This window comes from Urocampus carinirostris, chromosome 5 (assembly GCF_059441175.1).
Source record: "Urocampus carinirostris isolate Australia breed hairy pipefish chromosome 5, RoL_Ucar_1.0, whole genome shotgun sequence".
NCBI lineage: Eukaryota > Metazoa > Chordata > Actinopteri > Syngnathiformes > Syngnathidae > Urocampus > Urocampus carinirostris.
In genome coordinates this window covers 46,836,238-46,852,798 of record NC_142353.1, presented here as the reverse complement: position 1 = coordinate 46,852,798, position 16,561 = coordinate 46,836,238, and the positions used below count along the sequence as shown (strand labels likewise).

The following is a 16,561-nucleotide window of genomic DNA, read 5'->3' as shown; positions in this document are numbered from 1 at the left end:
AAACACTTTGAATTGAATTGAGTTTAAAAATAGACTCATCGCAGAAACATCAAGATCGTTCTAAAACAAGATACCGGGAAAATAGAAAGCCGCATAGCTCACCTAAGTTCTCTTGCAGCCATCACGTTCAATAATGATACGTAACCATGGTCTTCTTACAACCGTGAGTGTAGTCAATCCAGGAGAGTCAAATATTTACAAATACAGAATAGTAAAAAATGTTTTCTCTATGCCGTAGTGCAACCCAACCAACATGTGATTCACATTCATTTTTTTCGGCCAATCGCAGGCTTTGTTTCGCCCCTTTAGCCTATGCGAGCCTGTAAATGATAAAAAGGATCCGCCCCCTTTACCTCCGAATAACTTTAGCCAATAGTGACTGATTCGAATGATGATTGACACATTGGTTAGGAAACGAAACGCCGGTATATAAATCCCAGCATACACCGCGGACGACTTCGCCTTCGGGGGAAAATCGAGTCGGCGGCTGCTTGCCTTAGTTGCAAGACTTAATATCGATCCATATATAAGGCGCACTGTATTATAAGGCGCATGGTCAGCTTTTGAATAAAATAAAGGCTTTTAAATGCGTCTTGTAGTGCGGAAAATACGGTTCTTTGAATAATACAGTATTTTGCGGACTAGAAGGTGCATTCAGAACCCCCGAATGGGCCGGAAAATTGAACGTCCATCCATCCGTTTTCTTTCGCCCAGACCTCCCTATCCCCAGCCACTTCATCCGGCTTATCTGACAGGCCAGTCTAGAGACCGTGTCCTCGGGGCCTTCTGCCAATGGGACGTGCCCAGAACACCGGTGTAAAGCCGCTGCTCCTCCGCATTGAGAGGAACCAGTAGAGATGGCTCGGGCATCTGATAAAGATGCCTCCCCTGGGAATGTACCAGTGTTGATTTGAGCTGTGAAAAGTGATGGGTCCCGGGGACTCGCATGCTGAAAAATCTATGGGTCCCAACACAGATCCATGGGTCCCCAAAATTGAGTCTTATCGAGGTTGAAATCGTAAATCAGAGACAAATATATAATGTAAATCTATATATTGATTCAGTTTTAATCATCAAATTATGAATTCATTTTCTGCATCAAATTATTGTTGGTAATACACTGATTAAAGGGATAACCACAAACCTGTCTTTTTCTCCTTTTATACTTCCTTTTTTCTTAACTTCTTTATACAACATGATAATTCGTAATATAATGCATCAAAGTAAGTGAGCCGTTGGAGAGCCGGCTCTTTTTAATGAGTTGAGCCAAAAAAGCCGGTTCTCTAAAAAAAGACGGACTTCCTTTCACGACACAACGAGATCTCGTTGGCCGAGATCGGCGTGCGGACGAAAACTCGAACCGCGAGACCAAAACAACAATGGCGGATCTGCCTGACGAAAAGTTTGGAGTGCGGTAAATCTTTGTTTTAAAAAAGTAATCGGGTAATAATGACAATTTTGTGGCAAAAAGGTTGCGAACGTGCGCATTATATCCTTGTATGTGAACAAAACTGGAAATGCTTCACTATGCTCTTATTGATCGGTCGTTGTTCACAATTGCATGACCATTTTGGCAACGGGGATCAAATCGGGTAGCAACGGCAACAGCACCGAATCCTAATCACCAGGCACCTAGGGACATGGATGGTTGCTCAATAATGCATAGCAGTAAATGCAATGATAATCGGAGCCGGATCCCAGCAGGGAAAGGTGCCGGCTCCTATCCACTAGACCAGTATTTTTCAACCACTACGCTAGTTTACCGCGGCACTGTAATTAAGTAAGTAAGAAATGATGTCTAGAAAAGGCCATCTTTCAATTGGATTTTACTCTTACTGGAGATGCAATAGCACCGACTGGTGGTCCACTGCTTTTCTATGAACGAAATGTGCGCAAACAAGGCTTAAAAACACTTTCACCAAACCATACATAGCATTAGTCACAGTACCAGTATGTTAGACGAGAGAGAATGTTGCTTCCCTTTCTCTCAGTACAAGCTAAGCATTGTAAGTAAGAAACGTGTTGAAGACGTGCAACCATGTGTATCTTTCGGGGCGACATAATTACTTCCCACAATGCCTCACTCGTCATTCAGTTACAAATTTCGAGCGCTTCATAAAGACTTTGCGAGTCGGCTGTACCACAGACCGGTTTAACGTCTGACGATATTCTCGCGGCCCCGGCCTAATGATAATAGTGTGATGATGAAATAAGACCTAATGCCTTTTCATGTGTTGTCTGTATCCCTAGTGGTCTAGTAAATGGGATCGACACCTATTTGGCCCTATGTTAAAAAGTAATTGCCCCCTGAACGTAAAAGTGAGTTGGGCCACCTTGTTTAAACACCAGAATTCATTATTCCATCAACCACAGTAAGTTGTCCTGGTCCTGAGGCAGCAAAGCAGCCCCAGACCATTTAATCTTCATGACTTCACCATGTCAAAGACACTGGCGAAAAATGGCATCCATGGGAGGGATCCCTGGCGAAAACCACCGCTGTCACAAAAGAACAAAAAGAGTTTGCCAAAAAGCATCTTGATTATCCTCAAAACTTTTGGAGAAACATTCTGTGGACTTATGAATCAAAGATAGAACTTTTTGGAAGGTGTGCAGCTCGTTACATCATAAGAACATGATGCCAACCGTAAAGCATGGTGGGGGCAGTGTGACGATCTGGGGCTGCTTTGCTGCTTCAGGACCGGGACAACTTGCTGCAGAAGATCCTGAAGGAGAACGTCTGAGCATCAGATCCAATTCTGTTGGATTATTCAGCAGGACAACAATCCCAAACACACCAGCAAGTCCATGGCTCAAAAAAAAACAAAATGAAGGTTCTGGAGTGGCCAAGTCAAACCTCAGATCTAAATCCAATTGAGATTTTGTGGTGTGACCTTAAACGGGCATTTTGTGTTAGAAAACCCTCCAATAGGGCAGATTTAAAACACTTTTGCAAAGAGGAGTGGGCCAAAATTCTTCCACAGCGTTGTGAAAGACTCATTACCAATTATCTCAAACGTTTGATTTCTGTTATCTCTGCCAACGGAGGCCCAACTTGCTATTCGGTTCGGGAGGCAATGACTTTTTCACATAGGGACAGCAGTGTTCATTTGAGCTGTGAAAAGTGATGGGTCCCAGGACTGGCATGCTGAAAAATCTATGGGTCCCAACAGAGATCTATGGCTCCCCAAAATTTAGTCTTATCCAGGTTGAAATTGTAAATCGGCCACAAGTATATAATATATAATTTCATATATATATATATTCATTCAGTTTTAATCATCAAATTATTAATTCATTTTCTGCATCAAATTATTGTTGGTAATATACTTATTGAAAGGGATAACCAAAAACCTGTCTTTTTTTATTTTCTCCTTTTATACTTCCTTTTTTTCTTAACTTCTTTATACAACATCATTCGCAATATCAATCATCAAAGTAAGTGAGCCGTTTGAGAGCCGGCTCTTTTTAATGAGTTGAGCCAAAAAAGCCGGTTCTCTAAAAAAAGACGGACTTCCCTTCACTACATAACTCGAACTCGTTGGTTGAGATCGGCGTGCGGACGAAAACTGGAACCGCGAGACCAAAACAACAATGGCGGATCTGCTTCACGAAAAGTTTGGAGTGCGGTAAATCTTTGTTAAAAAATGATAATGACAATTTGGTGTCAAAAAAGTTGCGTCCCGGGGATGCACGTGGATTTGACACGATGCGTCCCCAGCAAAAATCATGCGTCTAGGACGCAGGGTCGCGGGCAAACCAGAACACTGTATTCTTTAGAAAACGCTGAGGACATCTGCTGCCCTCCCTAAAGTCCCCTACTATCCATGGTTAGTCCGTGCCTTGCAATAATAATAGTATAGTCATGATTACCGATTGGAATCAGCTGCGCCCGCTCCTTTGGCTCCCTGTCACTATTTGAACCCAGTCCTGTCTGTCCCCTGTTGTCAGTCCGTCTGCGAACCTCAGTTTGTACTAGGTAAGCCTTTTTCGACACCGACACCCGCCTGGCCCGTTTCTGCTCCCATCTGTCTCCAGCTACGACCTATTTTGCTCCTAACCACGTCTGCTCTCTCGTCCTGGCTTAGACCCTTTTTGTCCCCGACGACGTCTATTCTCCCGTTCTGGCTTACGACTCGTTTCCGACCCCAACCACGCCTTGTTCTCCCAGAAAAAGAAGTAATCGGGTAATAATGACAATTTGGTGTCAAAAAAGTTGCGTCCCGGGGACGCACGTTGATTTGAGACGATGCGTCCCCGGCAAAAATCATGCGTCTAGGACGCAGGGACGCGGGCAAACCAGAACACTGGGACAGATAGATTTGGATGTTTTTGGGTGCCTAAATAAACGGAATCCACATTTAAAAACTGCATTTTGTATTTCTCTGGGTAATCTCTGTGTGCTATTAAAATTTTAACCTTTGTGAGTGATATATATGCAAAAAAGCACGGAAATCAGAAATCAGGCTACTATAGAAGTGCAGTTCTTATAACAGCCGGCCCCCGCCCCTTTCCTCTTTACCGTCTGATAGCACAGACATGGGGCCCCTCACGTACTGCTTGCCGTCTGTTCCCCACCACCCCCGCCGAGCCCCTCTTTTCTAACCCCGAACCACCTTTTAGCACTGCCATCGCCACCCCCTGGGAATCCACGGCACAGAAGGTGGAGACAAAAGATCTAACCATTCTCCCTATCCGTAATTAATATTAATCTTTATTCTGTATGCTGTGCATCTTTTGAAAGGATTATTTTAAGCCCCAGTGTGTAATATTTAACCACTAGATGGCACTGTATCATCTAATGCAAACCTGTCAAGACCCGGACAGGAAGCAGAACCCACTCGCGTAACGTTACTCACAGTTTATTGGGGAGAAGAGAAAGGAGCGCACACTCGATCCGGGGATCGTTGGTCGCGGGAAGTACATTGCTCGGAACGCGGAAGTGGTCAAAAATCGAGATTGTGGCGAAAGCAAAACAGGAGCAAAAACACAGGGAAAAACGGAGCTTCTCAGGGCTTGACGTGTCAAAACAGAGTTTCGCAGACGCTCCGACAAAGGGCGACTCACAGGACAGCGTTTAAGTAGTCAGGGAGCAATCTGTCAACGCGTTTCAGCTGGTGTCCATGGGCGGGGCCAATTGGGCGCCCTGGCAACCTGCCAGAAGCTGGCGCCACACGGCGGGGGCCAATTGGGCTTCATGGCAACCGTGACAAAACCGGTGCCAGTGAGCACAGCGTAGCAGCAAAAGACACCAGACAAACATGGCGCTGACTTCTAGGTATAGATTCCAATATGTAAAAGAAATGGAAATTTCTCGACCTATGATTCTTCTCTTTAACATTGGTGTCATAATTCATTTATTTTTGCCTGGTATTGCAATCATTATTTTTTTAACTGAATGCAAATGTGTTTCTACCACTGAGAGGCACTTAATATTACAAACAGTCCCTTAAAGTCAGGGGTGTCAAAGTCATTTGAACTCTGGGGCCACACGATAGAACGAACATTCTGTCGGGGGCCGGACGAGTAGATTAAAGAGAAAGAAAAAAGAGATAAAGAAATAAGAGAAAGAAGGAGGGGAAAAGGAGAGGGAGAGAGAGGGAGAAACAAAAGAGAAGTCGTGAGAGAGGGGGAAAGGGAGAGGAAGAAAGAAATCCAAAGAGAAATAGAAAGACAGAAGGAGAGAAAAGAGAAAAGAAAGCGCGAAGGGTAGGAAGAGAGAAAGAGAAAAGAGAGAAAAGAAAAAAAGGAAGGAGCAAAATAATTTGAAAAGACACAGAGAGAGAGAGAGAGAGAGAGAGAGAGAGAGAGATAAATACAAGTACAGTGTCTTTGTTTGAGGCACCTGGCTTTGGCAACAAGTTGACATATTTCAACCTGCAGCTTGTTTTTCTCTTGCGCTTCTCTGAGTGTTGTCTCGTGGACCGGATTCAATCCCTCGGCAGGCCTGATTTTGCCCGCAGGCTGCCTGTTTGACACCTGTGCTTTAAGTGCTGCCAATTTAATATATCCATCCATCTATCTATCCATTATCTGCACCGCTTATCCTCAGTAGGGTCGCGGGGGTGCTGGAGCCCATCCCAGCTATCTTCGGGCAGTGGGCAGGGGACACAGGGACAGACAATTCGCTCACTCATTCACACCTAGGGATGATTTTTGTGAGGCCAATCAACCTGACATGCATGTCTTTGGAACGTGGGAGGAAACCGGAGTGCCAGACAGCTTGCCGACATCATTTTTGCCAATCCATGGATTCCGTTACTCCCCAAGCCTGCACAAAATGGAGTCATTTCATTCCTATTGAGTTTCTTTTGTCTTTTATGAGCATATTTGCTATTGGAGTCATCCAAAAGTCATTGAAAGTAATCCAGTTCAAGTAAACCCTGGCGTATACGAGTGCAATGCCAACATCATCTTGCCATGGCTAATAGCTAAGAAGCAGGAGGCTGTGTGGCTGCAGAGGACAGACCCTGTCCTGGATAGTAAAATGTCAACCAGAATAGATTTCAAAATAGCACCAGGAAGTAATATCCATCGACTATTGTTTTGGACATTCCAGAATCCAGAATCACAGGCCACTACCTGAACTCTGTTAATGATTCCTCTTAGCTCATGACTGATCCATGTTTAGAGCCCTTAATCCTACTTTATGGCTTTGAAAGTTGACCGTGTGTATAGTTTTACTGATGAAATGCAGTTTCAGAATATTTATTTATTCGATATTTAGTAGTTTGCCATTCACCATGTGTTAGTCGTATTTTTGGGGGACGGTTTCAAGATGTTTTGTTACACAAAAGAAGTAAAAGTCGGCAAAGTATTGTCTGTAGATAACCTACTGTGTTGTTTGCCCTCGAAAGTAGTACTCCGTACCTTACCTGTTAATCGATGTCATCTGACTTTAGCGCACTGGGTGTGCATATTTGTAATAGGTGGGAAAGAAACATGGATAAGAAAGAGTAAAATTCATCTCAATTGGTCAAGGATGACTTTGGGAATAATAGGTATGAGCAATGTTCCCTTTAATTTTGCAGGGGTCTGAGCGTTGACACAAAGTGGGTGAGCAAGGCTTGAAACAACAGTGAGCAACGGCAATCCCAAGTGTGGCAACTAAATCTATTATCAAACATGTCCAAAACTTGACATCATCTTACATTTTGCCGAATTTCCGGCAATGCAAAATGATTTTTCTCTTTTGAATGGATTGACTCATGTACGAAAGGTTGCAGGGCCAACAAACGTCATTTGTTTTTACAATTCTTTCACAAGATTTCCATTTCTTTTTATTTCCTGATATATTTTGTCACATAATATTAACATTTTTGGGGGCTTATTGAGTCGGTTGCAAGATACAGAACTGGACTTAATCACATTTTTTTTGTGGAAGTACAATGTTGGCAACAAGATTCACTTGATATAATTAGAAATTTTTTGAATGCAAGACAAAATTTTTCTTCCTTTTTCCGTGTTTTTTTTTCTACTTTTTAAAAATTCCTTTAAAAAAAATCTCATTGTGTTTATTTTTTCGGAGCTGTTACTTTTTTCTTTTTGTTCTCTATTTACTTTTTTTCCTACATTTCTTTCTTTTCTTTTTTTTCTAGCTTTTTTCAAAAATGTTCCTTCTTTTTTTTCTCTTCCTTTTGTTTCTTTTTTTCTCAGCTTTTCACTACTTTTTCATTTTGGTATTTTTTTCTTTTTTCTTCTATTCCCCCTTCTTTTAAGTCATTTTGTGCATAGTTTTACACAATATTTGGTCATGTTGGGATGAAAGAAGCAAAAACAACCAGAAGAGCCGTTTAGGACCCGAAAGAGCCGGTTCCTTTTAGTGAGCCGAGCCGAAGAAGCCGGTTCTCGACAAACTCTACTAACTTGACTCAACTTCGTTCTACTTTGACTCGACTTCAAAATACCGCATTTAGGACGCAACATCAGGGGAACCAGTGTATTTTTACCTTCATGCACTGTAACTTAAGTCGCTTCTTATTTAGTAATTTTGAGCCCTGATTTTTGTGCGCTGGCTCGATTTTCTTGTGCGCTGAGAATGTGCGAGCAGGGCGCAATTGCAAACGCGCGCAGCTTAGAGGGAACACTGGGTATGAGTGAGTATCAACACCAGGTATTAGTATCGGTGTAGAGACCAGGCGTTTTTAAGGTATCAGTACTCACGATTGCAGCTACTGGTTGCCTTCTAGGGGCAACCTTAACAGGAACTTCAAATTCAAGGAATTGTCAGGACCAGGCAGAACCCACTCGCGTTATGTTACACACAGTTTATTGGGGGGAAGAGAAAGGAGCGCACACTCGTTCCGGAGATCGTTGGTCGCGGGAAGTAGATTGCGAAAGTGGTCAAAATCAGATCGCGGCAAGAGCAAAACAGTAGCAAAAACACAAGAAAAAAAACGGAGATTCTCAGGGCTTGACGTGTCAAAACAGAATTTCGCAGACGCTCCGACAAAAGGCGACTCTCAGGACAGCGTTTAAGTAGTCACAGGGAGCAATCTGTCAACGCGTTTCAGCCGGTGTCCATGGGCGGGGCCAATTGGACACCCTGGCAACCGTAAAAGGAATGGTACATTTCCATTAAATAAATGGAATATTGAAGACAAATATCATGGTGGGATTAAAGGTTTTTCTTTAAAAATGTGAGTTAAAATGTGAGGAAAGGGATTTTACTTATGAAGTGTATCAATATGTGGCATCAGTATTGACACGCACTCGAGATTTAAGGAGCGATATCGGCCAACGTGGTTTCATACATCTTCAGATTCAGATCTACTTTATTGTCATTCTTCTACACGAGTATACAGAACGAAATGTCGATACATCTGACCCGCACAGTTTCCTTGATTGTACAGATATAAATAAAATGTTGTACTGAGTTGGAGTATTAAAATACTAATAATATACTAAATATTTATAGCTATGAGTATTATACAGTAGTGCAAAGAGTGCAAGAGGAGCAGCAAACCAGATGTGCGAAATGGGCAGTCGACATCTTAACTTCTTATTATGTAGTGTCACTCATCATAATATGTATCAAGACTCACTCATGTTTGGGTTTGTTTTCCTTGTAGACTGTTCCAGAAGTCACTTCGTTGGATGGCCCCAGAGGTGGAGACCAGATGGAAATTGGGTCACATGACCGCCTCCAGGAAGGCGTGCTGAGCCTGGACCTTCCCAATGGGGTGAATTGCTATCCTGATGATGAGTCAGCGATGGAAACAGAGCAGAAGAGGGTGGAAGATGTCCCTCAAAGGCAGTGTTGGGTACCAGCACACGGCAAACTTCAACAGCAATCATCGTTGAATGTTAACAGCGGTTATGCAAACCCAAGTAAACCCGTCCACTATGTGGACATGGAAGATGCCCACAATCTGGTCAATTTTTCTGCCATTGCTGGAAGCTTACCTCCTTCTTCCTCCTCTTCCTGCACCCGAGTACAGCCCGACATGATGCGGCTTTACCAGAAGTTCACTCGGGAAATGAGCGCCGGCGGGATTCGGGTCGGAAACTCTGCGGGGGCCCCGGACCAGAGTGACACACCTCCCGAAGAAATAAAAACACTGCAGGCGGCATTGAACCATGCAAAACACGGTCGCAAGCCTCCCAACTGTGACTGCGAAGGGCCTGATTGTCCAGACTACCTGGAGTGGCTGGAGAAGAAAATTAAGTCGGCAGCAAATGAGAATCGAGACACGAGCGAGACAACGTATTCCCTGCATTTGCAACCCAACATTCAGGAATCCCATGTGCAGAATCAGCCCTACCACCAGACAAACAGTGGCTACCACCACCACCACCCAACTTCTGCATATCTTCAACAACAGCACCAAACAAAAGATTCTCATGCTGCTCAAATACCCTCCTCGAAACTCCCTCCAATTCCCTGCTCCCCCCAGGTGCTCTCTATAGCCAAGGAAAGAAATGTCAGTCTACAAACAGCTATTGCCATTGAAGCCCTTACTCAGTTATCCGGGACTGGGACTCAAGGGGTTGGTGCTTCGGACCAAGCGCTTCTTCATCATAACCACCATCACCACCAACATTCTCAAAACCTCTCTTTCTCACCTCAAAATTGCACTAACTCCAATCCATCCTCTGCAGTAACCTGTCCATCATCTCGTTCTCAATCCGTCCCACCGGGATCACACACTCAACAGCAGGCGGCGGTATCCTGTGAGCACCACAGGCCCCAATCGCAGGGACCGCCCCCTCATGCGTCTACCTCTCCTTTTCCAGGACAGGGAAACCCTCAGAGTTTTGGTCCGACTGCCCAGCAGTGGAGCGCTCACAGGGGTGGTGAAGGTCCTCCGCCTCACTATGCGGGTGCAGCTCATCGCACGAGGCCAGACCCGATGTCAGAGCTCAAACAGCTTTTGGGTGACACCAGTCAAAAGTTCAGAAACGCATCCTTCAAGGTCTCATCAAAGCAACATCCTATTGAAAATGGAACAGTGCTGGGACAGCCATCTTTTCCCAGGATAAAACAAGAAACAGACTTTAGTGATCACTCTGCCTCCATGGGACAATACAACACGGATAACTACCCCGGTGCTCCCACGTCTCCCGGTCAAGCAGCCATCAGACACTCGACTCATGCGGCTCTGCAACAGCATCTTCACTACAAGAGAAACCTCTTCAATAGTCATTCCCCTGGTTTTGGCACAGCGGGTCCCACGTCTTTCCAAAGTTTAAAAAAATGGTGGCCCCAGATGGAAGCTAATGGTCTCAATCATTTGAGTATAAAACAGGAACCCAAGGAATCCAAGAGGAAAAAAGTAAGCCACGGGTCCCCTCTAATCAAAAATATGAGCGGGATGCTTCCGGGACCTCTCCCTCCTAAACCCAAACCAATTATAATCAAGAAGACCAAGCAAAAAGCGTCCTTGCCAACGTTCATGCCTAAGAGTCAGATGACTATGGCTAAAACATCAGTTCTTACTATGAGCCAAACCAACCCTCTGAACGACCCGCAACCAGGTTCAGTTCCCCTCTTACCCTCCCACGGTAACTCCACTCAGGTGGCTGCTACTGGCCTCCCTGCCGCAGACCGATCTCAGGAATCATCTTTAAATCTCTCAATGGTGCCCACTTCCTCTAATCCTCCTCAGTCAGTAGACAGTCCTCCCCAAGGAACACTTAGCAGACCAGATAGCACACAAAGCTCATCTCTGACCTCCACATCTCTAAAAATGACCTCAGAAACTTCCAGTCTCCAAAACGTGGACCCGAAGTATGAAGAATTGATCCTGCAGTTCGAAGCAGAATTCGGGGACTCGGCCGCAGCCGCACCTTCTGGCGAAGCTTCAAAGATTGTACAGCGATCTCAGACCAGAGCCCGGGATCTCGCGTCTACCACTCGGAATCACCCGTCACTTAATGCCAAAACAGATCAATCTGAAGTTGGTAGTGAGCTTAGCTCAAACCAGGAATCCTCAGCGACCCCACTTAAGGAACACCAAGAGCCCCAGTCCACAATGTCTGGAACCCAAGAGCCCCTGCTTGATAAGCATCCACATCAGATGCAGGAAATGTTCAGCATGCCATTTTCTCCCGTGCCTAAACGAATGAAATTGGAATCCAGCGGTGATGTGGCTGTACTTTCCACCACTTGCTACTCTGAGGAGGACACCCCCACCAAGGAGGATCTGCCCTTCTCTCCATCTTTGAAAGGTTTCTTGGATTCCCCCCTCAAATATTTGGATACCCCCACCAGAAGCTTGTTGGATACACCTTCTAAAGATCTGCAGGCAGATTTCCCAACCTGCACCTGTGTGGGTGAGTCAAAGGAGCTGTACTTGATATGAATTGTGAATTGGTACTTAATATGACTTCACGGATGTTCACTTTCACACATGAACAAATGAAACCTTTGCTATCCCGGAGTTGTCCCCGAAAGACTTAAGCAGATGATTTCAACATGACAAAAATCCGTTTCTTGACATGAAAACAGGTTTGGTGACCCAATAATGGGGCTGCTACACAAGGAAATAATATTTTCTACACACTCTAGTCAATTCAAGTCATGTTTATTTGGGACACCCTTAATCACAAGAAGTCTCAAAGGGATTCACAGACGACAGACTACGACAGCATCCCCTGATCTAAAACCGACACGAGGGCGAGGGAAAACTCAAAACCTCTGTACAATACAGTATTTACTCAACTTCTGAAGTTTTTTACCTGGCAAAGTTTTTTTCAACCTTTATTTTGCTAAAACACAAATGCAAGTATTGACATTTGATTTGCTTTAGAGTTAGAGGGTAAGAGCTTGTGATAAGTACGCAGGATTTAGCATGAATTAAGTATAGAAAATCATCAGCCTGGATTCATCATTAGTATGTGTTTTGTATGTTTATCTTTGAAGAATTAAAACTTGGTATTGAAAGCAGTACTAACATTTAAGGCTGCAACAACAAATCGATGCGTTGTATCACAAATATAGGGGGTTTTAGTATGCTTTGAAATCCAAAACCCTAACACAAAAGGGTTTGAATCCAATTCATCGAAACAATAATCGATCGATTCGTGGATTATTCAAATCATCGTTTGTTGCAACCCTATTAACATTGATCTGCCGCAATGTTAATCACCACTACGTCTTCATTGATTGCTCATATTAATAAAGTTATAGTTACTCATTACTTCTATCAAAAGGTAACTGATTTAGTAACTGTATTACTCTATAGTCAAAGTAACCGGGGAAAGTAACTCATTTAATTTAATAAGAAGTTGATGTACGTCAAATAATTCAAAATTTTCAGAGCAGTATTCAATTCTGTTGAATAGAGACACCTAACATTCAACAAAAATAAACAATCGTCAGTAAACAATACGAAGTGAGTTTGAAAAAATAAATCCAACTCTCACAACCTGAGACAACTGGTCAAGTAGACATAGGCTACTGTAACTCAAGTATTTCGTTTACAACAAAAGTCAACCGTAAAACAATATAAATTGAGTTTCACTCAATAGAATAAATCACATTCTTTAGTCAGACGACTGCTTGAGTAGACATGCTACTGTACTTCCATTATTTTCACACAACAAAAGTAAACAGTAAAGTGCAATGAACACTGCAGTGTAAAATAAATCAATCAAACTCACACAACCTTAAACACTGGTCAAGTAGAAATAGGCGACTGCGCTTCAAATATTTTGTCAGCAGTTAAATGATAGAAAATGACGATTCAATCTTTCTATGTGATGTTGTGGGTGTCATCACACAAGAACTACGTTACCCACAATGCCACATTGCTACCGAGCATGCGCAGTGTGTTCCCCAATGCTTACAGTTGTATTTCCTGGTTTATTTTACTCGCACCTCCAAGTGACTTTTGAGGGTGGTGACTCTGGAATTTCTCCATTTCTTAGAGCAAATCCAGGAGAGAGACGAAGGGCCCTACTACAATCATTTGGGATCCGGACCCACTGTGGCATCCATTCGAGAACTGATGGAGACACGGTTGGTTTTCTTTTTATAAACTTCCTTGCTCTTTCTCCTCTGGTCTCTTGGGAACCCGTGACCCAGAATCCGACAGGGGAAACAGGAAATATCATCATCATCATTTACATCAGGGGTGTTAAACATAAGGCCCCGGGGCCAGGTCAGGCCCACTAACAGACAAACAACGAGCTGCTTGCCACACCCAAAGCAATTGAAGGGGTATTTCTTTCTTTCTCTCTCCATCCATCCATCCATTATCTTCCACTTATCCGTGGTCGGGTCGCGGGGGCAACAGCCTTAAAAGGGAAGCCCAGACGTCCCTATCCCCAGCCACCTCCTCCAGCTCATCCGACGGGATCCTGAGGCGTTATAGATAGATAGATGTCTAGATAGATAGATAGATGTCTAGGTAGATAGATGTCTAGATAGATGTCAAGATAGATGGATAGATGTCTAGATGTCTAGATAGATAAAGATACTTTATTCATCTTCGGAGGGAAATTCACACTTCCAGCAGTATCCTTGTGTTAAAAAATAAAATAAAAGACATAGAATACATAAATACCCAATATAACGTGTTGCTATAGAGTATTTAGATAGTGCTACATAAAATACACACTGTCATAAAAATAGGGTAATATGCAAAATGGGGGTGGGGTGGGGTGGGGTTTCATGTGGGCTTTTATTTCCCCGGGTGGGGTTCAAGAGCCTCATGGCATGAGGAAGAAATGATCTCCTCAGTCTGTCCGTGGAACAAGACCGTTTGGAGATTTCAGTCTTGCTACAATGGACTGGGTACTGGTTGTGATTTCCATAGAAAAAGACATGATCAGTATATGTCGATGAGACGCCGATAATTCTATCCACATCCTCTGAAAATGTTCTTCCAGCCTGTACAAATATGGCTTTCGTTCCTAAAATGTCTAACAGCCAACCTTTCTTTTCGTGACCAGTTTCCGCTAAGGCTTTTTTTCTTGTGTAAATGAGAACTATAACCTTATCCTCCTTGTTTTGTAACCTCTTTGTTCCTTTATCTTCTTGTTTTCTTTTATCCTCACTGTGAATATGTGAACCTGGAGAGCCACGTCCAATTTCGTTGTCACAATGTGTTCAACCCGTTTTGTAGCAATGACAATAAAGGTATATTCTATTCTATTCCATTCTTTAGTCCCCGGAGAAAACTGACGTAGGGGGGGATGCTAAGCTAGAATCCTCCCATTGTTGTTTGAGAAGTAAGCAAGTCCCCATAGTTCCTGGATGACCTTTGACCAACCCCTGACCCTAGCAGGACCCCCGAAGAGATAGAGCCTACGTTCTGTTTCGAAACCTTGGGGTGATTCCCATTCAGGGCCACTTCGCTGTCACCCTGAATCTAGTCAGGTTGTAGTTTTCACAATGCTAGGTATCAAGCTGTCCGTACATTCGATATGAGCCGTAAGCCGGCGTCTGAAAAGTTTTAATGACCCGGTCACAAAGCCGGGCCGACCCCTGGTCCCAGACTCGGACCGTAAACCCCCTTTGGCTACAAATTGACCTTCGGAGTGAAGCGAGGCACATGAAAGCAACTAAGGGGGGGCTATTGTGGAAAAACTGCTGCAACCGTGTCCACTTCGACACACGTAGCTTTATTTTACGAAAGCTTCGAGTTGCCCAATGTTAATTGTGGAGGTTTTCAAACCTTTATGAATGAATGAAAACTTTATTCGAATAAAAATAAAAACAGAAGCAAAACAATAACTCAACAACAAAATAATATGAAATAATATGTTCGAAAAGGGGTAGTAAAAAGCAAATGCTTATATTCCCAAACCCCTTCATCTTCCCTATTAAATACACTAATAGTAATAATATTCATAATAACAGATATGATATAACAATAGCAACAATAACAACAAAGTTAACTATGGTCTAGTTCTTCACTATTCCCAATCTCTCATATCACTCATACCTGATTTTCTTCATCTCTGTATTTTGCCAGTAATTTTTTTTGTATTTAAATTTGAACACGTGAATATTTGGACATTGTTTGATCTTGTTTTGTAAATTGTTACGTTTGACTCCACACACAGAGACACACATACTTTCCCTGGTGGTTCTCTCCTTTGGAATTATGAATTTACGACAGCCCCTTAAATTATAATTTCCCTCTTTCCGAATGAATCATTTTTGGATGTTTTCTGGCACTATGTTTTTGTTGACCTTAAATGAAATGTTTTACTAAATCATCTTATTTTAATAATTTGGACTGCAGGAATAAAATAGGAGTATGATCTCGATATCCTACCCTGTGTATGGTTCTAATTGCAGGTTTTTGGAGGATAAAAAGGGGCTGGAGTCAACTTTTGTAGTTATTGCCCCAGGCTTCTGCACAATATGTTAAATATGGCAGAACAAGAGAACAATATAATAAAAACAATGCGTTATAATTTAAAAGGAATTTGGCCTTATTAATTATTGAAATGCTTTTAGATACTTGAGTTTCTACGTGTCTGATGTATGTTTTCCAACTTAATTTATGACCCCTAAAAACTTGCGTCTATTGCAGCAGCATCCATTTTTACTTCTAAAGCTTGATTTGCCTTGCGATTACCAAAGAAAACGACTTTGGTTTTATTTAAATTTAAAGATCATTTATTGATATCCACCCATACTTTTAGGTGAATTAACTCACAATGAATACAGGTCATCAAATCAATAGAGTTATCATTTGAATAGAAAATGTTGGTGTCGCCTGCAAATATGACTACCGTAAATTCCGGACTATAGAGCGCACCTGATTATAAGCCGCACCCACCACATTTTAAGAGGAAAACCGATTTTGTACATACACAAGCCGCACCTGTATATAAGCCGCATGCGCTCACATTAAAAAAAATGTAACACAAACACAAAATTAACCCAAACCCGACTTCAAGTCCCACAGCCGGTAAAATGAACGGAAAATGATACCGGTACTTAAAGTTTGATGCAGACCTGCAGAGTCCGGGTCCCGTTGAAAGTAATCCAAAGAAAAAAGTGTATATTTCCAAAGGTAAGGGTGGGAAAAATATATCAGATGAAGACATTTACTCACGCAACTCCTTTTTCTTTAACCAACTTTTTACCCCCTCTTCTTTCCTT

The 16,561-nt window shown here is 42.8% G+C and overlaps 1 protein-coding gene across 3 annotated transcripts in view; it reads left to right on the top strand.

The window, feature by feature from the left end:
• The window catches only part of tet3 (tet methylcytosine dioxygenase 3), a 58,777-nt gene that overhangs the window by 21,527 nt on the left and 20,689 nt on the right, over positions 1–16,561 (top strand). For all 3 annotated transcript variants that reach the window (XM_088337018.1, XM_088337020.1, XM_088337019.1), the window contains exons 2-3: positions 9,069–11,772; positions 13,369–13,459. In XM_088337018.1, the coding sequence (XP_088193144.1) occupies positions 9,117–11,772; positions 13,369–13,459 (2,747 nt within the window). In that variant the 5' untranslated portion in view covers positions 9,069–9,116. The remainder of the gene's footprint in view (positions 1–9,068; positions 11,773–13,368; positions 13,460–16,561) is intronic.